This window comes from Seriola lalandi, unplaced genomic scaffold (assembly GCF_002814215.2).
Source record: "Seriola lalandi dorsalis isolate HSWRI2012SDOR001 ecotype SW California unplaced genomic scaffold, Sedor1 jcf7180002054504, whole genome shotgun sequence".
In the NCBI taxonomy this organism is placed as follows: Eukaryota; Metazoa; Chordata; class Actinopteri; order Carangiformes; family Carangidae; genus Seriola; species Seriola lalandi.
Genome location: NW_019525057.1, coordinates 1,361,183 through 1,388,128, shown reverse-complemented (window position 1 = coordinate 1,388,128; position 26,946 = coordinate 1,361,183). Strand labels below are relative to the sequence as shown.

At 41.9% G+C, this 26,946-nt stretch overlaps 1 protein-coding gene across 7 annotated transcripts in view; it reads right to left on the bottom strand.

Annotated features, from left to right (window-relative positions):
• ppp1r12a (protein phosphatase 1, regulatory subunit 12A) overlaps positions 1 to 26,513 on the bottom strand; it is a 48,557-nt gene extending 22,044 nt beyond the window's left edge. For 4 of the 7 annotated variants that reach the window (XM_023413148.2, XM_087175827.1, XM_023413150.2 and 1 more), the window contains exons 1-3: positions 26,145 to 26,511; positions 6,396 to 6,526; positions 3,342 to 3,460 (exon numbers count right to left, since the gene is read on the bottom strand). In XM_023413148.2, coding sequence (XP_023268916.1) covers positions 3,342 to 3,460; positions 6,396 to 6,526; positions 26,145 to 26,381 — 487 coding nt within the window. In that variant the 5' untranslated portion in view covers positions 26,382 to 26,511. Of the gene's footprint in view, positions 1 to 3,341; positions 3,461 to 6,395; positions 6,527 to 26,144 lie in introns of all 7 variants that reach the window. The other 3 variants (XM_087175828.1, XM_023413146.2, XM_023413147.2) reach the window with 3 other exon arrangements.
• Between the last annotated feature and the right edge of the window lie 433 nt (positions 26,514 to 26,946).

Genomic DNA, 26,946 nt, shown 5'->3' with positions numbered 1-26,946 from the left:
CATAAAGGCCTCAGCTGGTTAAGTGGGTCAATATGTCTGAGCTATACGCTGCATGCAGGGCAGCAGTGAAAAACAGGCCTATATTGTCTTGTCGACACCTGGTTGGAACACGAGACGGTCTAAAACGCACCGTTGCACGAGTCGTTGACTCGTCAGCTGAGCGTTAACTGTGTTGAACTACATAAACAGCGGTCCAAGAAGTGCTCTGGGGTGGGAGCCAAAGCTTCAGCTGATCTTATAGTTTCTTGTTCCACTCCCAAGGATACATCATCGCTCAATTCCTGACACCTTGGAAAGTTTAAAGATCGCCTCGAGCTTCTAAACCAATGAAAGAGGACGTCTGTGTCTGCAAGTTTGGCTTCAGAAAAGGGCAAGGGAAAAATCTGACTTTAGCCATATGTTGAGCAAAAAGAGATCTGCTAATCAAGAGCAGCACAAACAAAGTTACTGAGACATCTGCTCATTTGCTTTCTGCTCCTTCAAATGTCTGAAAACTGGTCCATGAGCGTTGAATATCATAGCGAAAATCCAACTACTTTCCAGCACACGCAACTCAGGCTTCAACTGAGCGAAGCAGCAGTCATATTCTGGCTTGTTTAAGACTGGACATGTTGCTTATTAGGAGGATTAGTGAGCTCGAGGCTCAGAAAGTGAAACCAAATGGGAAGAAGATGAGTCAGTGTCTGAGTTTATGTTTGACTGGATTTCAAGTTTCATTTCAAACAGTGACTTTGGGACAGGAACTGGACCTACGACTCACTATGGTTGGCTGCTCAGTGTAACAGCAGTAACTTAGCAATAACAACCAAATGTTGTCAAATTTTTTTAAGGTTACAACATTCAGAAACTCACACAACTACAATTAGATTACAAGTGAGAAGAAATGTTATTTTAATGTGATCCAGCCTCGTTTGGTGTCACACAGTGCTGTGGTGTATTCTATCAATAAATAAAAGTTAATAGATTTTTTTTTTAACCTACTTTATTTTTTACACATTAAAAGAAACACGCAGTGTCAGGTATGTATAGTTTAATTCTATTTAATCAAGTTGAGACATACAGAAATGCCTTAATTCAAGCTTGAGCTGTCATTATATAAATCCACCCTAACTAAGTGCAGCACACAGCTACAGTATTATGTTAGAAAACCAACCTAAACTTCATTAGCGCTGTTCAGTTAATGTAGGGAATGGGAGCTGGCCAGGTAGGGTAACGTCCCGTGATCTCTTGGGAAGTAGCCTACACTGCGTCTATAAAAAGCAGGCAGCCTAATGGCCTTTAAGTAGGACTACAGAACAAGAGCCGGGTGGAAGAGTTGGCAGCAGTTCAAAGTTGAGTTTTTACAAGGGAACAGCACATCTTCTACCTAAGCATTAAGATAAAGAGAAAATCCAATACACCAAAAAAGGACTTGCCTCCTGTTTCACCTTCACTGACAATATACCTACAGGATGTCTGGCAAAGGCAAAATGAAATATCTATAGAAATCTACCCTGAAGCAAGCATCCGGATCCTCAGCGGTTAATAAGGTTCCTGTTTTTTTTTTTTTAAGAACACTCAAAAGAAACTGTTTTACTTTGAGCTGAAGATAAAGCTGATGTCAGTCTAATCTAAATGACCCACACACTTCTGCCCCGTCAGCAGCACCCAAGCTAACAGGGACAGCGTGCGAGTTAGAAACATTTGTGAGGTTTTTCCACCTTCAGCCCATCACAAGGACAGAGAGCAGCTTTCATGCGGCATCTGATGGAGAGGGAAAGTAGGGTGGCAGGGCTGCCCAGTCACTTGACCCAAATCAGGGTCAAGGAGAGGATCTAGAGGTTGTCCTTTCCGAGCGGGAAACCATGGCCACTCAGTAACGAGTTTAACCCCATGACTGGTATCTCTTTGAGAGGAGAAAATCACATTACAAACATACAGAAGCGTTACACAACAGCTAGTTGCATAATGCTGCCTGCTACCTCTAGCATAGAGAACTGAGCTGTGGATTGTCTGCAGCTGCCCTCAGGCCAGGATCATCGCAAATTCACTCTTCAGTGGTGATTTATCTCAAAAGCAGTTTCCTCCAACTCTGCATTAATGAATAAATAAATAAGTCTCAAACTTGAATTAAAAAAAAATATTATTCAGCCATCTGGCTCTGTGAAATCTTTGAGCACGTTACATGAAGATACATGTTTGGTTTTGCATCCCTTAGTGACGGATCTTAGCTGAGGCAGTGGTCGGATGCTCTGAACCAGGCGGTGCGTCGCCCGGGAATCGGCAAATCAAAGCTGACAGGTGCCGCTGGCTGAGATGCTTGAGGTTCGGGTGGGTGCAAGTCTCTCCAACGTTACATAACACACCCAAGGAGCGTAACATGTAAACAGCACTATGGTGTAATTATCACTGGATGCCATGTGCTTTCAAACACTTGGACAAGGAGTTAAACGGGGCTGTCAAGAGACCGACAGCTTACAGACGGCCCTTTATTCTCAAGGTTGCTCGGGATACTAGACAGTTTTCAACACTGCAAAACACACTTAAAGTCAGTGTAAGCCAATGCAGTTGAAGACGTAGTAGATTACATGGAATCTGCATCTTCTGACCCTGCGGACAAGGTCATCCTATACCTTTCTAATGAGGGTGCTGTTAGATGCATGTACATGATTGGCTATGTGTGAAAGACTTGCATTTCATATCTTAAACAATTAATGACCAAAGCTGGAAACGTAGCATTTGTTCATATGAGTGCGTGAATGGTAGGCCATCTTAAGGAATGGCAAAATGTGCAGCAGCGAAGGCCGAGCCAGCCAACCTTTATTAGTGAATATGAGCTGAGGAGCACCCCTCTGGCCCGGGGCCAGTAAGCACGTCTGTGCGTGGCCTCTCACCATAGGGGAGGGCCTTTCATCATCTAAAGAATGCCCTGGCCAAAAATAGAAAGACTCGACTTTTCAGTTTTGAATTATCACATGACGGCTCACAAGCACAGCTGGATCGCCTTTCTATATTATGTAAGTTCTCTTCAAGCAGGCAAGTGAAAAACAGCAGGTGAATGATACTCAATGAGAATTCAGATCCTATTTGACAACGTACTCATACATGCATGAAACACACACACACACACACACACACACACACACACACACACAGGCGCCCTACCAGCTATGCTGCGTTTAACACACTTATGACATCAGGGTTGTTTCTGGATATGCTATGATTAGGATGGATTATATGATAACACTTAACCTTGAAAAATCTGCAGATTAGATTTACTCTATTATCAATTACTACATCTACTTGAGACACTATTACACAAGGTGATAAGCACTAGAACTCCAGTGTCTGTGATACTGCACCTTGTCTGTTGATCTCATTCTGCAGGAGCTCCTCCATTGCCTCTTCTTCAGCAATGTCCAGAGGTGTCTCACCTTCACTATTCACAACTCCTACATAGGCACCCTGGCTAATGAGATACCTGCAACAACAAAAAAAAACACACACACACACACACATTAGACAATTTAGACCAGAGTAAAAATGATTCTGAATGAAAAAAGCCAGTTGTTTTCTGCACTCTCAGGTTTTGGGTTATTTTCTGGCCTTTGACAGATTGAGAAGGAAAGAACATGAAGGCCAAATGTCACTTCCTTTAACTGATGAGGAAACAGTTGAAGGACAGAAGCTTTTTCAAGTTGCTTTTGGTCTAATGCCAACGTTGGCTGACACTATAACATAGTCTGCCAGTCACATGCTAGCAATGTCTCTATGCCAAAATCACATATATTCATCAATTACAGTGATTACTTTACTCATTGATTGCAATGAGTTACTCATTGATTGCAATGAGTAAAGTGCATAATTATCTGTTCTATTGCTGTCAAAAAGCCCCACACAGCACAAGTTAATGAGGATATAGTTCCATACAATAAAGTAATTGAGAGAAAAGGACGTGTGCATACGGCACAAAAGGTTCGTCCTGAAGTTTCGACAAAAGGCAAGTGTTCAATTAGTAAGGTGTTAATGTCACACGTGCTGAAAACTAAAGTCACACAATGCGTTTAAACTATAGAGGGTCTTGCTCCGGCTGTGCAAACACAGTGACCAAGACACACCTAAGAAATGAAATAAAAAGAGGAGTCCGGATGAGGAGTGGCACAGATGAGGTGTGAGCCGTAAACGTACCACTCTCCAACAGTTGGAAAATAAACTTCTGTACTTTCATTCATTCTTACTTACTGACCAACATGTGCCCATACATCCGTAATACGCCGATATATGTGGCCAGCTGATTTATCTGTTGTCAGCATTTTTACATTGTGATTAACACTTGACAGAAATGTTCATCTCATGGATAAACCTTCAACCTTCAACAGAAAAAAAAGTTAATGAGTAGGAATCGGATAAAATGCTGACAGTTGTTATTATTCTTCAAATAAAACAAAGCGGCTGAGTATCCTGGTGATATCTGTGGTGACCTTCATACAAAAACAGATAAGATTTTTTTGAGGGTAGAATTTCTTGCATGGAAGAGTTAGAAAGTTAAACCATAAAACTGCATATAACAACATCAGACACCCAAAATCAGCATTTAACACTGTATCCATGGGCTCCTCAGTGATTTATCTCCTTCACATGTTTGTCTCCCCCCAGCATTGATTCTCTTTAACCATTCAACATCTTTCTTTAAGCTGCTTCCAATTAAAGCTGTGGTGAGACTCAGGACCCTCTCATTAGGCCAACATACCACTTGAAAGGCCCCCCCCCCCACTCACTTACGTTTCAAGGTTTTATATCATCTTGATTGGACTTTCTATTCTGCCTATTTTGGGTCAGCTTTACTAGGTTTGATGGCTTCTGTGGTGTGGAGTCCGACTGTGCGCTTCTTAACCAACCCTAGCATTAGCCGGCTGTGGTGACACCAGGGGCTAACAGATACCCTGCTGCTTTGCCGTTCCCGTTACTGTGAATGAGGATGCTGGGACTAAAATGGGACTGCTCGGAGCTCGCCACCCACGTCAGGCTGCCGAGTTTCTCCCCATGACATGATGTCTCCATTACTCACCCATATCAGGCCAGCCACTTGACCTTTTCATTCACTATGTGACAACAAAAAACTTCTTGTTTTCTGTAATACTGGCCCAGTGCTGATGCTGTGTTCATGAGGCCGGCTGAACACAGAGTCTGAGAAGTTAAAAATTGTAGAAAAATCATGCAGACGTTTAAACGAGGCAGCTAATATTTCATTTGTTCGTGTTTTAGTTCAATACTGCCTCTCAAATTACATCTTAAATACCAGCAGAAATATACCTGCCAACCAGTTTGAACATAAGCGTGTTTATCTCAGTACAGCCTGCTGCGCTTGTTACTTTTTGGGAAAACATTAATAGTGGGGAGAGATCTGTAGCCAGGTTCCTGTAATGTAACACAGAAGTAAAGCAGGTCACAGCACACTCCCAATATGCTGAACAATGAGCACAAGCGAGCTCCTTCAGCCCCCTTCAGCCTGTTTAAATTTCTTCTGATAACATCTGTGTTGTGTTCTGTGCCCTACGAACAGTCTTCTTACCTGAAAAGGACTAAGGGGCAAGAAAATACTAGAGTGCAAGTCTAGAGCTCGATTCCCGATATAGTGGCTGACCCCGATCTCTCCATATTTGATTACATAACTGACAATGTGTGTCTGTTTGTAATCAGACGGGCTGCCTTCTCCTGTCAAAATGTGACGAGAAGCATGTGCTGCTGATGATGAAAATGATGGCTCTTGATTCTGGCATATCTGAAATAGCTCCATGGCCATTTCTATAAGAAACATGCACCATTTGTTGATTTTTCAATTTTCAATTTCGTGACAATAAAAAGGAAAAATAACTGCTAAATGCAGGGCCACAGGACCACAGGAAAACAAGGGATTGCCTTGTTATACATGCTCATATGTGCAACTTCAAATGAGCAGATACCAAAACCTTCCTTTATTGAGCTGGAAAAAACTATAGATAGAGCAATACATTAAGCCCTACAGAGTGGACATCAATCTTGCCAGCAGCAATATAAAGACAGAGGTCACTAATGGGGGGCGCAAAGAGGTGACAGGGTAGTGCGGACCTCAGCGGGAGCCCAGCCATGTCAGCAGTGTCACTTTGTGCTTCACAAATTAAAATCCGGTGTGTAGTAACATCTGGTTCTCTATACAGCCACCTTACAGACCCTACTGCTGAGATATGTTCACACAGAACTTGACTGAAAGGTTTAAGGAGGAGTGCTGCAGTTACAAAAAAAAAAAAAAAAAGATTTTGAAGAATAAACTCCTGTTGATACAAAACAGGATGTAAGAATGAGTTTGCAGAAATCAAACCTGATGAAACAGATACTACTGCTTCCTAGAAACTGAATACAGGCCCGTCTGTACTTACTCTGCTATGTCTAGGTATCCGCAGGAGGCTGCAGCGTGGAGGGGGATCCAGCCCTCGTTGTCAGGCTGGTTGATGCTGGCTCCATGCTCCACCAGGAAAGTCACCATGTCAACATTGTCATCTATGCATGCCTGAGAGAGAGAGGGAAGAGGTGTAAGGCCACTGTAAAAAAAATTTTTTTTTTTAAAACCCCAAAAAACCAAGGAGCATGACTTGCTTTGTGTGTGTGTGTGTGTGTGTGTGTTTATGAACATTCCTGCAAATGTGCATGAACCTATGTGAGTGGGATTGGCTGTGCCATTGTTACAAATAGCTCCCATGGAAAGAGAAATGCATTGCGTCTCATAGACTGCCACGTGCATGCAGAATTATTGGGGAATTTTGGCAGCTGGAGCGTTCCCAAAATGACTGCACATAGCAGGGGTGCTTGAAATACCACATAGTGCAGTACTGCTGATGGAGGCGTTGAGGTGCTGCGTCTATAGGCTGCTAATTTGTGCAAAACATAAGATAATTAATTCACACTTTCAAAACTTGTTTTTACTTAAGAAGCTCAGCTTTGTACATGAGCCAAATATTTTCCTCACGTGTGATAAATCAAACCACAAACACACACACTGTACATTCTCCTCTTACACTGAGCAGCTGATGAATCACTCAATTAAATCCACATCTGTGGTCAAACAAAAAAAAGTTAAACAGTTTTGCCTGCCAGCTCACTTTGCACCCAGAGTTTGTCCTCTTCATTTAATCAATCCTAATCATTAGGAACTGTGCCATCCGCTGCTGCTGGTGCTGCTTGGGACATGCTACAGATGTCAGGCCAGTCCACTTTAAAAAGCCCAGAGTTAGCCTAATTAATCAGGGTCACACTTAAGACTAGGCTTTCTGAGCTGGGTGGTGCTGCCAGTGGCAGACAGTGTAGACATATGGATGCAGGTTCGCTTGAAGATATTTTGGCAAAACAGATTTCCTGATCATGATTCTATCTAGACAAGAACACTGCATACACTCCAAAGGAAGTAACAATACTGGGTAGCATAATAGAAAACCACCCGCTTGACTGTCACCAAACAGGATGAGGCGCACAGACAACAAAGAGCTCTCTTCTGGGATTTATGTGGTGTACAGCAGTTTCTTAGTGGGTGCACACCTGCTGAAACCTCCAGTTCAACAAACCAAACCATATATGATTGTGAAGTGAAAGTGAAAACAAGAGCGATACCCATCAAAATAAAAAGCAGCTTCAAGTGGGAGAAATCTAATTTAAGATTTTCTGACTCATATAGTGGGAGATGTTTGGATTTTTACCAACATTATGAAGCAGAATTTGGAACAGGGTGGGCGTACTTTGACTTTCCACTATACATTTAATCAACACTTGTCTGTTAATAAAGTGGTGCTTAATGCAAAAGGGGAAATTTACATTTTTATAAGATCTTAAGAGAGGAAAGCTGTTATTAGACCTGCCAAGTCTACTGCATACCCAGCAATTTTTATGTATTTTGCAAGCAGTAAAATGTGTTTGTATTGTTTTCTTTTTGTTTAAAACATATGAATTTCTTCACACTATGAATTCAAATTTTTGTGTAATGCCACATTCTCATTTCCTGTCTCGTCTAATGACGGAGACAATACCACCTAAAAAGTCTGTTTTTGGCTGTGAAACTTCTCCCACATCAACGAGCCTGCCCATGACCTTCTTAGTGTTAGGCAACACTGCTAACCACTAAGCCACTGCTGATTTGCAGACAACGATAAATCTAAAACGTTGGAACTTCTCAAATGTCACAGACAGGCCTGATGTCTGGGTGGTTATTATCGAGTAAATGTTTTATAGGATCTTGTAAGATGGACACAGTTGTATACAGAATATATTAAAAATAAATTATAATTCGTATTCTGAAAAGGGCAACAGTAGCTTTACTTGGTCACATGTCTGAAAGGGAACGAGCTGTCAAGGAGGTCACATTTCTGCTCAACATCTAAAAACAACAAAAACACACACACACACACGCACGCACACACACGCTCTGAGGTGAAAAAGTTACTTCACATCAAGGACACATAACAAGGTGACCTGCAAAGCGGTGGCCAGAAATGAAGTCTTCAAGTGGGAAAAAAACAAAACAAAACAATAAAACAGAAAATTGTTCTTATATTCAACAAAACACTCAACAAAAATGAAACACACCTCCACTGATGGACAGTCATCAGTCATTGTAGTAAATGATCATTAAAGAAAACCACTTCAAATCTACAACAATCACCACTTAGCAATATTAAAACCAAACTTTGCCCCCAACCCCCTCATCATTGAACGCTGTGCCTGGACTGTCCCGCTCTCTCTCTCTCTTCTCTCTCTCTCTCTCCTGTGGTTGCTATGACAACAAAAGCGTTGACAAGGGAAACAGATACACATGAACACACAGCGGCCTCACGTTCAGGGCACACGACTATCTGGCTGGAATCCTTGTCCAAATTTGGGCCGTTTACAACGCCGTACATGGCCACAGATGAAGAGCGGCCTCACTGAGCTTATCTGACCGTGTGTGTGTGCGCGTGTGTGTGTTTGTGTATGATGTGATCTGGTTGTGTGTGTGTGGCTGCTCAGGCACTTTGACAAGAGTTTCTTCAGGTGCAGGTGGACTTCTTAACAGACTTTATCTGACTTTATTACAGGGCTGACAGCAAAGCAAAATGTTTCTCTAACAGTGCCGCAGTCTGCTGCTCTTGTCATTCGTGAAATGTCACCGCCATGGGTTTGTTAGTTGGATTCCGTCTTCATGTGAAAACAATGTAGCTACTCTGTCCCAGCACATTGCAGCTTATGGTCCCTCATCTGAGCCCACAATCTGGATTTAACAAAGGCAAATGAGGTTCATGGATTTAAAAAATCAACAATCAGTCAAGCCAGATTTATTGAGGTGTACCGGTCAATCCTCATATAGCTTAATTTCTCATCATCATATTGACAGCAATCACTTTAACTCCACTACCGTGTAATTATGAGCTCCATGTATTTTCCCCTTGAGGGCAGAGGCGGACGTGTGCTTATTTTTCTACAGTCGCAGTCTTTGGGCACATTCAAGTGTCACCATGTTGCTGTGCCCGTCCTCCAGAGATTCATTATAATGTTGTTTACTTTCTTGTGGGATTCAAAATAAAGACGAGTGGCTCTCATGGGCAGCCCATTCAGCGTGCTGAATTGGCATCACCAAGGCAGTAACTGAAAGCAAGCTGTCTGGCTGTGAATCAATGAGTTCACCTTTTTAGTACAGTCTCTATTCCTTTTTTTTTTGGTTTCTGTTTTTTCTTTCCTTTTTCCACAAGCTGACAGCACAAAACCAATGTGAAGCAAATGTTTTAAACTACAGCTGAAATAATTAATCAATTAGTCAATTAAAAAGAGATTTTTCTGACCAACTGATTCACTGTCAGCTGTAGTAGTTTCCTGGTGTTGAGTATTAACTTAAAACAGAAGATGCAAGGAGATATGAGGAAACATGTAACATTTCTTTGAGATTGACTTGATGTGTCAAGGACGTTTGACGAACGGTGCACTGCACTGACATTTTGTCTTTTTTTAATTTGAGACTGCTGTAAAATTACATGAAGCCGAAATAAAAGATTGCTACAGCTTTCTGCCTCTCATCTAAATCCTCCCCCTCAGTCATTCCCCACACACTCATTATCTCTTCAAAGTCTTCTCCCTATCTAAGAATGGAAACAAGCCCCTTAAGGTGAACGCAGCGCTGGCTGTGACCTCCCTCATCGGTGCGTCACCAGCCTGCCTCCGCTGACTCCTCCCAGCAGCTATTGGAGTCCAACAAAGGTAATCCCTTAATGGCTGTAATTGTCTGTGGCTGACAGGTGCCAGAGTTACAGCCTGCATCAGGAGTATGCATAGTATAGTGGCCAGAGGGGCAAGAGAAAGAAGAGTAGAGTCAAGGGAAAGTATCATAGCATCCTATGTTATACGTCTAGAGCATGGCAGTCTCTAAAAGCCTGTGAAGCACCTCTGTATGTACTGCTGATGGAGGGTTAACATACTCCTCAACCTGTACAGAGGAGCGCACTTGCATGGTTTATATAAATCTGCAAGGATATCAAAAATATTTGATATCCGACAGCAGGCAGAGCGAGTGGCTCAGACAGTGTATATAAGAGGGATCTGAGTATTAATTAAAGTTATATAAAGACACAATGTGGGCTTAATCCTGTCTCACACATGACAATCAGCCCCCGAGTCACATATAGTACCTGTGCTGAGCTTGCAGCGAAACATTCAGACATGTAGTGACTCACTCTCGAACAGAGACGTTGCCATTTAAACCTGTTTGGCCAGTGAGCGAGGGGGAAGAGAGGAGGCCTTGTCAAGCGTTAAGGCAATAAGATGGATGGCACCACACAGCAAAAAATAAAAAAAATTATGACAAGGGTATGAAATAAACCAAACCTAAAATCTGATTTTGAATCACAACTACAAAACATCCTACATGCCTGCTCAACAAGAAAATAAAGTGATGCATACACACTGTTTTACAGGATTTGTATTTGCTCCAGAATGTGTGTAAATACTCCTCACTACCCTTTCTTACATCATCCTTAAGAGTAATACCGTGTAAGTCACACAGAGTTTGGTAGACAGGACTACAGGACGAGTCCTTGCAGCCCTTTCAGATAAAAGGTACCCTCTAATGGAAACTGAGGCTTCTGGGAAGTTGACGTAACAGCAAAAACAAAATCAAGTACTAACCTAATCAATGGACACAGGATGCTCCATTTGATTGGTCGATAAGAGTTTGATGTACATTGTGTGGCCAGTTCTAGTTTATCCATTAGGCTTTGTGTGATGTGGTTAGCAAGAAAACCAGTTTTAAAAAATGCTAATCTTTAATTAGACATATACTTTAGAAGTTGAAAGATCAAAACCAAGGTCAACGGCAGTCAAAGGTCCAATTAGATTAAAATCCAAGATTGAAAGAAAGTAGGTATCTTAAAACATTTTCACTGAGAAGTCGAAGAGAAATGTTGTCAGTATCCAAGTCTAATGGGGAGAAATGGGAGAACTGTAAAGCTGAGACATAATATCACAGGCGATCTCATGTTTATACTGTAGAAATGCACAGTGCAGTGGGATCTACTGTAACGCTCCAGCAGAGCTTCTTTGATCCTGTACGTTGTGACAGACCACTTAGCATCTCGTTTCATAACACAGGACCGCTCGTACCATGTTCTTTTCCAAATCCACAAAACATTAGCGCTAAATCACCAAATGTGTCTCGTGTGTTTATGAGCTTGTGCACTCTGGATGGGAGCACATTAAAATAAACATCAGACAGACGTCACTGGAGGGTCAGCATGCATTTGTCAAGAAAGAACTGGCCTCAAGTGGCACTTTATGAAAGAGCAAGAGAGAAAAACCTGTCCCCCTGAGTCAGCCAAAGCTAAAGTGGAGCACCTGAAGGAAACATGACACGAGAAGAAAAAAAACAACAACTAAGTACTGGCCTTAAAATTGGAAAAAAAAAAATATTGTTGGTATAGGCAAATAATATCATCATGTCTATCCTTGCTAGAGAAATAGTCATAAATGCTGGACATGCAAATATCTTGTCAGTGTTTTCAAAGGAGCAGCAGAGTGCAGAGCTGCACTTGGCCAACAAATTCCTAAGACAGAAAGTTAAACAAAGCAGCACCATGTACGCATCTCCTACTTCACACACTCATCAATTAATTGCACCCATGTGGGACTGATTATAGGCACCATCAACAGATTAACTTAATAAACTTTCCTAAGCCAACGGCGATAAATATGGAGAAGATTAAGACAGAAACAATACAGTGTCCATCATACGCACCGGTCTAATCCTGAAATAATAAGGAGGAATTAAAGCCCTGCTCCCTACTAGCGCCACAAAAGAAAGATGGGCTAAGCCATTTCTCAGAGCGGCCCAAAAAAAATGCACCCATGACATGCACCTAAGAAAAGAGCCCGGTCTGTTGCCATGACAACAAAGCCAAAAAGAGAACATGGGTTCAGGCCTTGTCAGGCTTTTGTAAGAAACATAAATAAATAGAGAAAAGACTTCATTTTAAAGCACACAGGGGTTGCTCGGATAGCCCCCGAAGGCAGCGCAGAAAGCAAACTGCTGTGAGACAACATCAAAAAACAAATGTTGAAAGGGGGCATCTTGAGGTGCCATCTTTATTTTTTTAACATCTTGCAGGCATGACTTTTAACTGTTATTGGAGCGATTCTCATGACCTTTTATGGCAGAAACAAAAAACAAAAAAAAACCCAGATGTCTTACAGACGAGTGCTAATACAATTTATTATAATCTTCAGTTTATATTGTCATTCAAAACACACACAGACATAGCTAGCATGACGAAATACAAGACCCAGTCAGGTGATATTTAACTGTGTGTTCAGCGTATACTGCACAGTTACTTCATTCTTCTGCAGAACAGACTTCACATTATTGTAGTAAATCGGCTTAGACTAGATGATATCTATAAACACTATTTTTGGTCACATTCACATCTTTTATTGAGCAACATCCAACAATGTTTAAAAAAAAAGGTTAAAGATACAAATAGAAGGAAAACCTAAATGTGATGATAAAATCACACCACCTTACCTAGCTAGAAGACTGTAACAACTTGCTGTGTGCTTTAAAATTACGCCGACTTCCATCAAACCCATAAACACAGAGGACAATTACATTATTCTGAAGTTTCACACCACATGCTTCACTTCACACTGACAAGTCTGACATCCCAGACAAAACACTTTAAAAGCCACAGTCGCCTTCCTGCTATAGTAAAGGGGTATAGCTACTGTGTGTATAAGAAGGGCAGGTTTATTATCCAGTGGGCCATCGTGCAGAGAGCTCCAAGCTTAATTTAGCAGCACTCCAAATCAAGGAGACACTTGAAGACCCCTCCCCTCCTTGACTTCCTTTAGTATCACCCTGAGATGGCCAACTCAAGCACCCTGCAGAAAAGCGGCTGCTGTGGTGCGTGTACTTTTTACTGCTGAGAGTGGAACTCAGTGGCGAGGCAGGCAGCTAGGTCCATTGTGCTAGCCGCTATTCTGCTTTCAATGACTGTGCATGCCCATGGTAACACCCATGATTGACAACAGTGTGCTTTGGTGGAAAGGGACGTCATGAGAATCAGTTGGTGCCACAGATGAAGCCTAAAGCTGGGGACCTAAATGTGATACAGATGGTCATTAAAACGTTCATGTAAACTGAATATCAGACATGTGAAGTAATTTCTGTGTAAATCTGAATCATTCAACTGTGATACTGCAGAGTCCTGCGTTACGTAAGTGAAGCTCTAATTCAGTGTTAGCCTCCTGTCCACTATTTTTATAATGTGTTAAAATATGAGAATATGATCGGCCAAATAAGGTGCGTCATGAGAGTATTTATATCAAGTTGAGCTGTAGAACTGATGAATATGTATTTCAAGTGTCAGTCAGAGAAATGAAGGATGGGTTTATTCTAATCATTCTATTAATATAATAGCTACTTGTGCCTGGTTATTAAAGGAAAGACAGCTTATTTAATCACACCATTCACCACCTAGTGGAACTATGTTTTAATTTAGGTGCAGACATAAAAGTCATTTTTAAATCTACCTGGTTTGTATCTGTCTCAGTAAATCAGACGGCAAAACCTGAGGATTAAAAGTTACCCACAGAGTGAACTCTCCTGTTCTCTGATATACCTGTCTTAAACAAATAATTTCTAATCGTTATATTGTTATTAATCCTTTCACCATGTCTCGCCCTGCATATTTAACCCCAAGTAGAATCTAGGTATGTACAGCTTTAGGTTCAGTCTTTATTTGCCAACGGCGGCAAACGGAATTTCATTTGAGTTGCTCAAAGTATTGAGCAATTCCCAACTCAACAGCAACACGTCTTGTCAGGAACAATGTTCAGATTCCTCTGGGTAATCCACAGACGTCACTGTCATAAGGACAACCAAACTGAATAGTCTCGATGAAAACTCTCTATTATACTACAGTCACTAAATGTAAAACTACAACAGCAACAAACCAAGAGATTATCACAGTGATGAGGGGAACTGTTTAGCTTTGGAACAGCTGTTCGAAACCCCCGACCCGCAGAAGGCTTGAGTCACTCTCACTATGATTGTGATGAGGACTTTGGCTGGGTTCAAAGCGCCAACACAACCACAAGACGCTCTGTGCCCTTTAAAAAACATTGTGTGTTTAGAACAGAGGTTATATCACTCCCATTCTCTCTAAGAAAACATATCAAAAACAAACTTATAAAAAACAAACTTATAAAAAACAAACCGTTTTCTTATTTTTGCCATCACGCACAATCATCCAGTGCGTTCAGTAAGACCTCTTCAGTTTTCCTCTGAAGTGTGATGTGGGGAGAGTGAAACTACTGTAATTTCTGGGGAGAGGTAGATGATGGCTGAAGCCCTATAGTGACTGTAAGGAAAGCTACAACAGTATCTAGGTATTATGGTGTAAGGTTTCTCAAACATTGCATGTACAAAATGGATACAGAAAGAGGCTTGTTGGCTTACAGGATTGGTGCTCAGGGCCTCCACAATAAAGCTTAATAACATAGGACTTGTTTTTTTGTTTTCCCTCACAGGGAATGACCAGTTTTCTCCCATATAAAGCAACAGTATGGACAACATAGCAGCTTCTTCTGAAGCTCAGCACCAGCCTCTCTCTTGCTTTACTTCTCTCCCTCCCCCTCTAGTAGTACAACTTCTCTCTGCAACCACCTAGCCAGTAAGCAGCAAGGCCCTGGACTAGCATACCAGTGGAGAAATTCCCAGATAAGTAATACTCCTAGCCTTGGGGCTTCAGGCATCAGCGCTCTGGCCACTCCTCGTTGGCTACGTCATCGGCTCAGAGGCGCGCAGCCACTTCCACAAAAGGAATTCCTTCTTACCGCCTGCATGTAAGTATGAGTGCGTTATGTTGGTGTGTGTGTGTGTGTGTGTGTGTGTGTGTGTGTGTGTGTGTGTGTGTGGAGACAGATTAGCCCAGACACACAGAGATGGGGTGAAAAAGTAAAAAAATGAAACTGGAAATGCATTAACCCAGGCATGCAAAGGAAAGATGATTACATGATGATTGGTAAAACTGTAATTTGCAAGACAGCTACAGCATGAAGGTTCATTCTGTAAGGTGTTGTACATCTGTGTGTGCGTCTGTGTTTACGCCTGAGACAAAGAGCTCACAGCTTCTGTGCTATTGGCAGGGTTCAGGAGGCTAGAGGGTACGAGGGGGAGGGTTAGAGCGCTGCAGGGCGACCAGCTGGGTCCTTCCACTAGATGAGCTCTGTTGGGAGCTGTAACCAGACTACACACACATATACACACACACAGCTTTTGCCTTCAGTACTCTAGCTGCTGCTGCTGCTACCGAGGACGACCATATATGGCCCTGGGATTCCCATGGAAAAAGAAGACCGGGATTGAGGAAGAGGGGGAAAAAATGCCGGCAAGATTGTAACTGTATGTTTCACTTGGGCTTTTGCTCAGCAGCCAAAATAATAGCCCCACTTGAAAGCCAAGTTTGTTTCCATGTGAGGGGTCTAAAGGCAAGAGGGGGCACCAGGGGGGGGAGAGGCAGAGAGGTCAGATAGCCACGGAGAGATGGCAGAATACAACCTCTGTTGATATTTCCATATAATAGAACCCTTATGTGGAGGCTACTATACAGAGGACAGAAGATAGCTCAGTCAGCAGTCACTGACAGTCAGTCAACTAAAGAGGCATTGAGCTTGGTCCACAGCCCCCCCCACCCCTTCCCCCAGTGTACTGGCGGTATGTCACCGTTCACGCCAACAAGCTCCGAACCCACGAGGTTAAATGGATAGTGTGGATGCCAGGGTCTGCCCTGCAGCCATTCTACCAATTTATGGCCATTACCAGCACAAATATGGATTGTCACCAGAGTAACACTGCATCACAATGCATGCTGAATCGCTAGTACACTGTCATGCAAAGATCAGGAGCAATTCCACAGTTTTGACAGGACTAAAATAAACACAGTGTAATCTACACCAAAACTATCATAACCTACTCACAAATAAAAAAAAGATTAATACCTGTAAGTGAACATTAGATTTGGAGGTTTTTCAACTGTTCTGCAGCCGTACAAAACAGACAAACCTGCTGTCCACAGCAAGAGCTTGAACTAGGCGTGAAGTTTTATTCAGAAATAGCAAAGAAATGATATAGTGATTCAATACAGACCTCAGTCATCTCTATATAAGATATGACACACAATTTAAAAAACAAAAATCAATTTAATTCACCACATGTAAAAAAAACAAACAGGCATACCTTGCCTGGTTTTATGTAAATTACTAAGCAAGGGAGTGCAGATAGCTACATGCTTACATGTGTGTACGTGTATGCATGTTAGGCTAGCGTCAGTGATAAAAGCAGAGGGAGTGGAAGAAGCAGGCTCACTAGTGGAGCCTCAAAGAGGAAATGAGAAAAATAAACAGCCACTTCCTGTTCCTCTCTGGCCTGAAATGTCCAACACCCTGATCCCTCCTACCATCAGTACCTCAGTAAAGGAAAGACGAGCAATACCCGCGCTCGCCCCCAAGTTCTGGGCCTGAAAACGGATAGCACAAGGGTTTCCATTTTTACCGTCCCTCAAACAACCTGAATAAGACACATGGGGGTATGGATGCAAATTTTAAGCAAGTTCCTTATTTGATTGTTCACATTAATGATCAATCATCAATATGCAGCTGATGCTCCTGAGATAAGAAAATAAAGCACGCTAACTTTGCACATTGTCAGTTGATATGCTTTATATCGACAGCGTTTAATCACCAAACTGAATAACATTCCTACACAATGGATTTCATGATCAAAACATCTCAACCAGAATTAATTTTTTTACTCAACATGAACTATTAAACACAAGGTGTCTAGATCTTTAATTTGACTGGGTCACGGTGCTGCACTTTAATAAATTCATAGTTCTCTATATAGCAGCTTGAGTGGCTTTGGTTCATTAATTATTCATTTAACAGTCTATTAACATATTAGCTTGATTGGACTCAGTGACCTGACTTTCATGCTCTATAAAACATGGAATATTGTCTGAGGTCAATGTGATGACTTAATGACTGTCTTATTTTGAAATTAGCCTAATTACTAAAATTGTATGATTTTTTTTTACCCCTTTTTAAACAAACAAAGGCATCATTATTATTATTATTATTATCTATCACCGTCTCTAGTTTGATCTGTTATTAAATAGAAATAGTTGATGCTCATATAAACATTTGTTGACAAAATCTAGGCCTACTTATCTTTCTTCACCTGGTTTTAAATCATTTAGGATTATTTGGAACACATGAAAAACATATAAACTTTGGAAAAAAAAACCACACAGGCTATACTTAAGTAAGTCCATTTAAATCACAAGTACAAGTACTCAGACTGTCAAGGCCCAGGCCCATTTACTGACACTGCTATTTATCTGCAGGAAGAGTATGACTTGCATGCGCTTACTCACAAGAACACTAATGGGGTAGCATCACTGCAAACAGGTTCACTCAATCTCATGGCCACGCATGGATCAGTGCAAACAAAAATCAATGCCAATCAAGAATAAGGGAAGAACATTACACTTAGAGACTATTGTCTTATAAGCTGAAATCAGCTTTAAAAGGCAATGCTGTATCAGTACAATAGTATTTTTTACTTGTGATATATACCAGAGTGAGACATGTTTGAAATTTAAAAAGGTGAAATCATGAGTTTAGTTGTTGGTAAGTCGTTGGACAAAGCTCTGTGACAGGTGGAAGCAGCAACTTTCCCATCTGAAAACCTAAGGATATCATGTTCCATATCTCCGGCTTAACAATAACACAAAGTCTAGATTGTGCGTAATGAGACAATCACCGCGTTCACCTCTACCCCTCATTTCGCCTGCCGAAGATGCAGCCATTTTGAGAATAAATGGAAGGAATGTAACCTCACCCTTCCACAGACAACAAATGGACATGCGCTCTCTGCCTTAATTGTACTCGCGGCTCTTTAAGACAATGAGGAATTCACAGTTTCTGCGTCCAGGTGTTCTCAGTTCAAAAACAGCTCATAAAAAAAAAAAAAAAAACATGAGGCATGTGACTGCCGCCAAGCAAACAACAGCGGTATGGCTTCATGAAGACCTGGCTTAAGTAAAAGACAGATACTATGTGCCACAGGGTGAAAAAACAAAACAAGCTGAAGTCATCCCACAAACATTCACAGCAGCTCAATACTATGCACAGCTTCGGAAAGTCAGGGCAGACAGAAAAGGAAGTGTTTGCCATTAATCTGTTAAAGCACATGGCAGGGTCCTTTACCAATTTACCTTACACAAAAGCCTAAACAGGTAAGTATGCTTTCATGTTACACATTTTTTAAAATCAGCTTCAGAAGCTATTCTACAATGTAGTGAAACAGCTACTTTCTGATGTATGGTGATGAATACCCATCAGAGGAACAAACACTGACATCATCAAAACACATTTAGCAGAAAGATTAAACATGGAGGCCTGTGGCTTGAAATCAACCTCTCATTTTACTAACACTAATACGATTGTTTTGGCATTGCAAAGGTTAATTTTCAAAAACTTGAGCAACAAAAAATTGTGCCCAATGCGGCACATGAAATAGACTTCTGAGCAAGGTCAAGTCCGTGTCCGTAGCCTTGCCGTCTAGTCGGCAGAGCTCATGTACGTGGCAGCAGGTTTACTCCACTGAGGAATTCTCCTTACGACCCCAGGTGAACCAGTTCCAACCTGCAGCAACGCTCATCTGAAATACTTCACAGAACCCTCACTGCCACAGATCCTCTGGTGGGGATGCCTCTGGCATTTCATCCCTGCTATGTGTTATCACAGCACATTCACACATTTAGTTGGGATGCATAAGAGCCATTCAGTTTCAGAGGGAATCTGTACTATAGTATTTTCTTTAAAAGGCCAAACATTTAATGTATTACTTATCGAGAAACATATACCATCTTTCACTGAAGACAAATTTGATTAACATAAATCTATGTAGCCTGACATGATATGTTCAGCTGCTATAAATTGTTGTTTTATACTTATTATTTTTCTTATTCAGGTTATTGTTCCATCGCATCTGAGCAATTTGATTTCAACAAGTAAACACCTTTACAAATCGACTGCACTTTCAGAAATGTTCTGTTTCAGTACAGTACGGACCAAGTCTTCCAACCTCACACAGTGCCTGTCTATTTTCAAAGTCATATATGTTATCTTGAAACAGCGCACAGGGAAACAACATTGACGTGTCACAATCAGCATATGACCTGGCATGTTGCAAAGTACTGGCGCGCAAACACCACAAGGACTTCCTGCTGTTGATTATGGGGTTGGTAGGGAGGCTGAATGAAACAGCAAGCAAGGCCAGCCTGACAAGGAGAGACGTGCCAATTATACACAGGTAAAATATACATGTTCAGGGGCTGAAATTCTAAAATTAACACAGCCATCAAGCGCACTGAGGTTACAATAGAGCTAGATTGATTCACTGCAGATTAGAATTCAGCACTGTACTGGATGACCTACACTTCTATGTAAGAAGTTAAATTGAGGGTGTCATGAAAGTGCATCATAAGTAACTACCCTGACATCCATTGGTACCGGTAGGTAAATGTTAACACACAGTTTAACAGCTTCAGTACCGGCCACTCTGCGCAAACCTGCTGATTTTTAAAATGGAAATGGGGTGGTACTGGCAGAAAATATAAGACACTCCTTAATCTAACTGTGCTGTCCATCTACTATTGTTTCTATTGTTATGTTATGGCTTGGTTGGCTTTAATCCATGCTGATCCAGACATGCTTTCTTCCCTGTATTCCCAACGTTGCTCCTAACCATCTGTTTGAACTCAACAGAGAGGTTACAGTTTCCTTTAGCAGGACCTGTTCTGTTTCATGTGGTTAATAATATCATGTTGCGCTCATATTTTCCCGACTGCACCCTCAACACTGCAATGCTGTACGTGCGACTGATCATTCATCAAAATGATGAGTAATGGCACCGAGAGGCTAAACAAGAATACAAGCAAATTAAATGATGATTTGTCTGTTGTGTGCACTGAACAGAACCAAATTACATGAGTCAGTGTTGGCTGATTGTAAACCAGGTTTTGAAAATCAAACAAAGATGTGTCATTGGCAGTGTTGCACAATCATAACTCGTGTGGCAAGCAGTAATTACGTCTAAATATACGCAATAAAAAAAATACCAAAACATGATAATAACTAATTACATTCAAGGAGGATTGGCAGTTGACTACTCAAGCCAGACAAAAGAACAATAAAATCTAGACTGTCTAGATTCCAGTCCATGAATTATTAAGTTGCATCTTAATGTATTCTGCAATATTTTAGAAATGCATGAGTGGCTAGCTGCTACTGTAAGACAGTCTTCAATCATAACAAAGAACCTGGAAGCCTTGTGCAACCTTTTGCAAGAAAACTGATGTGAAAGCAGACTTCTTCCAAAATCCAGACATCAAATGCTGCAAAACAGTATGTGCACTGAGGCTCTGTTACAGCCTAAAAAACCCATCAAAATGTTTTCATTTTAAATACACTTTACCATCATCGTATCAACAATGAAGCCTATCAACGCACCAAACACTCTTCAGCTGGTTACATTATAGAAGCAGCAGCAAAGAACATCAATTCCACAAAAGAATTAAGCATACTCTGCTATACACACACCAAAGCACCCTTATGCAATGAACTGTATTACATTCAATGGTCAAGATCATCAAATCCTGCCGCCAATATAGCCATGCCAAAAAACAGGCCATTTATTGTACAAAACTACTTAATGATACTCAAACAAGCTCACTAATTTCTACAATTGATTTTAATGACCATACATATCAAATGTGGACTTACAATGCTCTGCATTAATGTGTCAAATCTTTGTTGGAGTTCCCAATTAAACCTACATATAAAGAGTCGTCTGGGCTCCCCCCCCCCCCCCCCCCTTTAACTTTTCGGCCACATGCCTAGACACTCCACAAGCTACTGAAAAACTAAAACAGCACTGTGCATTACATCACACCCTCAAAATATGTCATTCTAGGTAGTCTTTATCCAACAGTCATCAGATCTGGGCGTTATTATGCAGGCTGATCATCAAGCTACAAGGCTGACAGATTTATGTGGATTAAGCCTTTCTTGGTAAGTCACTAACCTGTATCTCTATTGTTTAGCAAAACAGGTGAGCGTTACAGGAAGGCAATGTGATGCACACATGTTTTGCCTGTCTGAGCCAAGGGGCCTATCCACATGAGATGGCGGGATTTTCTCCCTCGGGCAGCAAGACGGGGGCTTGGGGTCTGTAAGGGGATGCCATGATGCCTTTATCAGGAAGACAGGGACATGTCAAAGGCATTTTTGTTTTGCTCCTCTCGCTGGCCAACTGCACGGCTCAAGCACAGCTGAGAATCTCAGGGTTAGGGCTACAGTGAGATCCGAGGCAATTATGTAATGTGTTAATATGACTGATGCTGGTCTGGATGAAAAGAAACACAGCCACCTCACCATCTTCCACCACATGCTCTGTAATTGTTCCATTACAAGATTCATGAAGTTGATTCTCATTTCAAACTGCTGTGCACTGGCAAAGACTCTCTCTCTCTCTCTCTCTCTCTGCTCAGTCTGTTATGCAACTCCCACTCTGTACATGCAAATCCACCAACACAAGTGACTAGCAACCTTCCCTGAGTCGTTGTCATGGAGACAGTGCAAGATAATGTTCATAGACTTCAGGGCCATAATGAGGGTGTGTAATGTCAACAGAGCACAGGCATTGTAATACCCAACTCTGACATGTTAAGCTGAGCTGAGTCCCGCCACCTTGGTCCAGCAAAGACCATGAATGCTAAAGAAAGAAGTTCAGGTGTAGGTCAATGTGGAGATTTTCTTGTGTGAGGCGACAAGCCCTGGTTACCTCCACACTAATTGCCTTGATGGAGCTCAGTGGGCAACAGTCAGCTGGGCCTTGGCATCGTATGGGGAGAAGCAAGCCAGAGAGAGAATGACTAGAGGGGAGGGGTTTAGGTGACAGCTGAGGAATGTCTGCTCTCCTCTGTCTTTGCCATGGTTTCCAGCGACTGTCATCTGAAGAATGCACGGGCTAGGACGACAAGACTTGGAATGCTACCCTCCGAGACGAGTTTAGCTGACGGGATCTGGAATCTCTACTATTCTACTGGACTCCTCATTCACGAGTGCATCCTCTCTACCAACCACCTGAAGCCATGCAGTATGTGTTTGGGTGAACTGATCTGTCTCAGACGAGTAGATCACAAAATGTTAATGTGATATTGAAACTACAAGAGCTGTACAAAGTCGCAGTCTTTGCATGTATCAAAAAAACTGGAGACGTCACATATAGTTAGTGCTTAATTCTCCAAACCTCATCCCGAACAACGTCCATTTGCACGACAGCCTGTAATGGTCTTTGTCATGAATCACAGCGCAGAGACAACAACACAACATATTTACGGGTCCTTCAGCAACAGGTCGATTTCAAAGTGACACAAGGTCTGTGACTCACACACAGAGACATAACCTCTTGCCTATATGTGAGATTTATGCCAGGGGTGCACTACAAAGCAGAGCTACAGACTCTGAGTCATATCCAAACTTAGTATCATCTGCTGAAACCCAGTTAGGAGAACTTGTGGCGGGGGGATTTATAACCCTGCACCAGTCACCAGTGATGGGAGCGATATCGCTGCACCCAGTGAGGAGTGAGCCCTCATGTAACAACATGACACATGTCACAACAAAGCCAGAGGTCAGTCACTCACAGATCAGGGCACTGCAGTTTTTTGCACAAAGTTAAACTGTCAAAATTACCTGTTATGGCTTCAGTAATAAAGAGGCTCACTGTTCATGCTACAAGGAAAGAAAAGTTGTGTGAAAAAGTAGATACAAATTTTTTCCAGTTTCACAAAGTAAAAGGATCATATCATACCTCATCATACCATATTATGCTCCAAGGTCTTTTATCTTAAATGAGAACAATATGACAAAGACATGAACAATGACACCAGGTGACTCTGGCTGTCTGTCTCATGTTCATTGCAACTGTGGAAACTAACATCAGCTTGACCTCGCTGCAATTCTGGGATTAGCACTTTAAACACAAATCCCTGTATCGCCTTCTTCAACTCCTTTATAAAGACCCCAAAACCCAGGGATCACATGCTGGCCTACAACACAGACACACACACACACACGCACACGCACACACACGCACACACACGCACACACCCTCACACTAGCCTCTCGTCCAGAGATGGTTAGGTCTGGAGAGCAGCACTGCAAATTCTTTCCTCACTCTAGCTCATCCCTGTACATCAGCCCAAAAAAAGGCAACGTTTCCACCCAATGAGTTTGCAGGGGGGCGGGGGGGTGGGGGGCATGCTAATTCCAGATTTAATGATAGCCGACTCTGAGCACAAAGAATGGTTGGTTTAACGACACCATAAAAAAAAAAAAAGAACAACAAAATCAATTCATCATCTAAAGATAAGTCAAACTACCTTTCTACAATCTTTAATTAATTTTATGTCCTGTACAACAAATGTACCATGTAGCAAGGTGGTGCACATAGCAGGACACTGGCTTACTAAGACTAGACATGTGGGCATGAGTAATGAGGTGACATCACTGGAGATCTATGCTAACATTAAACATTTAAGAATTTTTCAGTTAATCCTATGATCATTTAAACACTTACTGTCCAAACACATGGGAGGAGAATGCATCCTTGCTGGTGCAATGAATGAAACTGTAAAAATACTTGTTTCCACAAGCAATGAGTAGAACTTTGAATTTCTTTAGTCACAAGTACCTGGGATGTCCTCTTGCCCCTGGAGTCTAAAGGGGGACAGACAACACTGCAATGTCCTAAGTATATATCTAGTCAGGGACTTTTGTAAAAATGTTACTTTGAAATGTTGAGAGTTATGATCTAGCAAAAAACCCCAAAGAATTTAAAAAGAATTGTGTTAATGATGTACTGCAACTAATAGACAGTGTTAAGATACTATAATTTCATCCATTTGTAACAAATGTCACTTGATGCAATCACATAACAAGTTTAAAATTTGAAAAAGAATCCCAATTATAAATCTTCCACATATTATGTCTTTAACAGTGCATGGTTGAGGGATGAGGTCACATGTGGAGTGCAGCACAAAATGAATCGAATTACGAATGAATCTATAAACTACACTCAGATATTCACAAATTACAATGACGGATTTCCAAAGCCAAATTTCAGCACCTTATATGTTATCGCTAATCTACTGTATGTACAGTACACATCACTGAATCCAACTTGGCCATATCAGGGCTCTCCTTTCAGTAGCTGCACCTTCAAGCTACCATAATATTTCAACCATTGGACTGGTCTTTAATGAACCATGTAAATCAGACATTTGTCAAGTTTGGTTTCAAAAGGCCTCCTACGTTGGTTAGTACCTGAAATTACTGTCTAACTACAACCAACACGGGCTGCCATTTTCATTATTTGGCTTTGAAAGTACAGTGGCTAGTATACGTAGCTACCGTAGTTAGCGGGCAAATAGTTAGCTTAGCACTGCTGACATTCCAACGAAATGGCAAAGCATTTGGCTCACGCATGTTACTGGTTGAAACCAAAAACACATAAATCACAAAACGTCAATTTTCGAGCCCAAAGGTTGTCAGCTGACGTTGTTTCTTATGCTAGCTAACGAATGAATTAACCTTAGCTAAACCCCCTAAACAGCTAACGGCGACTAGCTTAGCCTGCTAGCATTGCGTTAGCATACATTTTGCTTGTCCAACACTATACTGCAATGTTTTCTCTCTGTTAAGAACGTTGCCCCACTTCAACTAATGCACCAAACACTGCTGTCAACAATGTGAGTGTTGCGTAAATGTGATATAGGCCTTGTAAGGATAACGTTAGCCTGTGTTCAAATGACGTTTTAACTGACTGGCTAGTTAGCTTCTGCTTCCTCTCCAGAGAGTAGCCATAGTCGCGGTGCAGGGTTTATCAACAAAACGACTTTTCCTGCTAGCCAGGTTATAGCCATTGTTGTGGAATTCATTTTGCCTGGATAGAGTGTCACAATCAATGACAACCTTTACGTTACCCTCCTAGCATGACTCGATCATAGCACCCGAAATGACTTTTGTCTAACAACACCACTGAACCATAAAAAACACAAGTGATTGTTTGTCTTGAATGTAATTTACAATACAAAATGACTCAATGCTACAACCTGAAATGCAGCAATACAGCAATTAGACTGCACCCATGGACTGAGGCTATAGACTCAGGCCAATTTACCGAGGCAAAAAGTAGTCCCAAACGCGAAGCTTTTAACTTTGTTGCTAATTGTGAATTGCATTCTGAAAGCTGCATGCAGGATTAGTATTGGTATGGATATTCCATAACCAAGCTTAGAGAGAAGCCAGTGCGTTCATCTCAACTCTGCGACGAAAGGGACGGGTGTGCTAGGTAGGTAAACAACGGGATGAGAATGGCTTCCATTTGACAGGTGTTCCAGGGCAAGCAGTTGCTAGCAGCAAACCGATATTTGTGTTTAATGGTTGCTGGCAGTACCGGTGACTGATGTTAACACTCATAGCAGGCTAACACAAACCTGGTGGAGGGCGGTGAGACCGTCTACATTGGCGTAGTTGATGTCAGCGCCCCGGTCAAGCATTCGGAGCACCTCCTCGGTATCGCCGCTTGAGCAGGCGGCCAGAAACACGGCGCCATCATCGAACTTCACCTTCGTCTTCTTCTTTTTCAGAATAGGGGGCTCCTGGTCCGTTTCCGAGCCCAGCCATCGCTTTAACTGCTCATTCCTCTTCTGCTTGGCGTCCGCCATCTTCATCCCCCTCCTGTCTCGGGCTTCTTATCTTTCTCCGAGGGAGGATATACTTTATAGTACCACTATCCCACAGCGCACTGGGGCGTGGGAAGGGAGGGCTGGGGAGGAGGGGGAACCGAGAGAGAGAGAGAGAGAGAGAGAGAGAGAGAGAAACAGAAAGAGAGAGAGGGAGGGAGAGAGAGAGCGAGAGATAGAGAGAGAGAGCGAGGGCGTCTGGATTGTTTTCCATAACCTCGCGAGAACTGGAGCTCAGGAGCTGCAGTATAACGTCATCATCAGCAGATTATGAGGGGAGAGTGAGCAGGGTAATCCCTTATAGACTGTGTACACCAAATACGACGAGAGTGCTTTAAAATATTACATAACAGTCAGCTAGCCCACAAGCATGTTCAGAGAGAGGCACTGTCACATACAGTAGCAAGTCTTTGACCAATCTCTATTAAACTCTATTTTATATTGTATGGACTATTGTTTACTGTGATACTACTGGATACATAGAAGTCATATTTCACCCTCTGTTCAACCATAATATACATCATTATATCGGTGAATGTTTCTAAAGTATCTG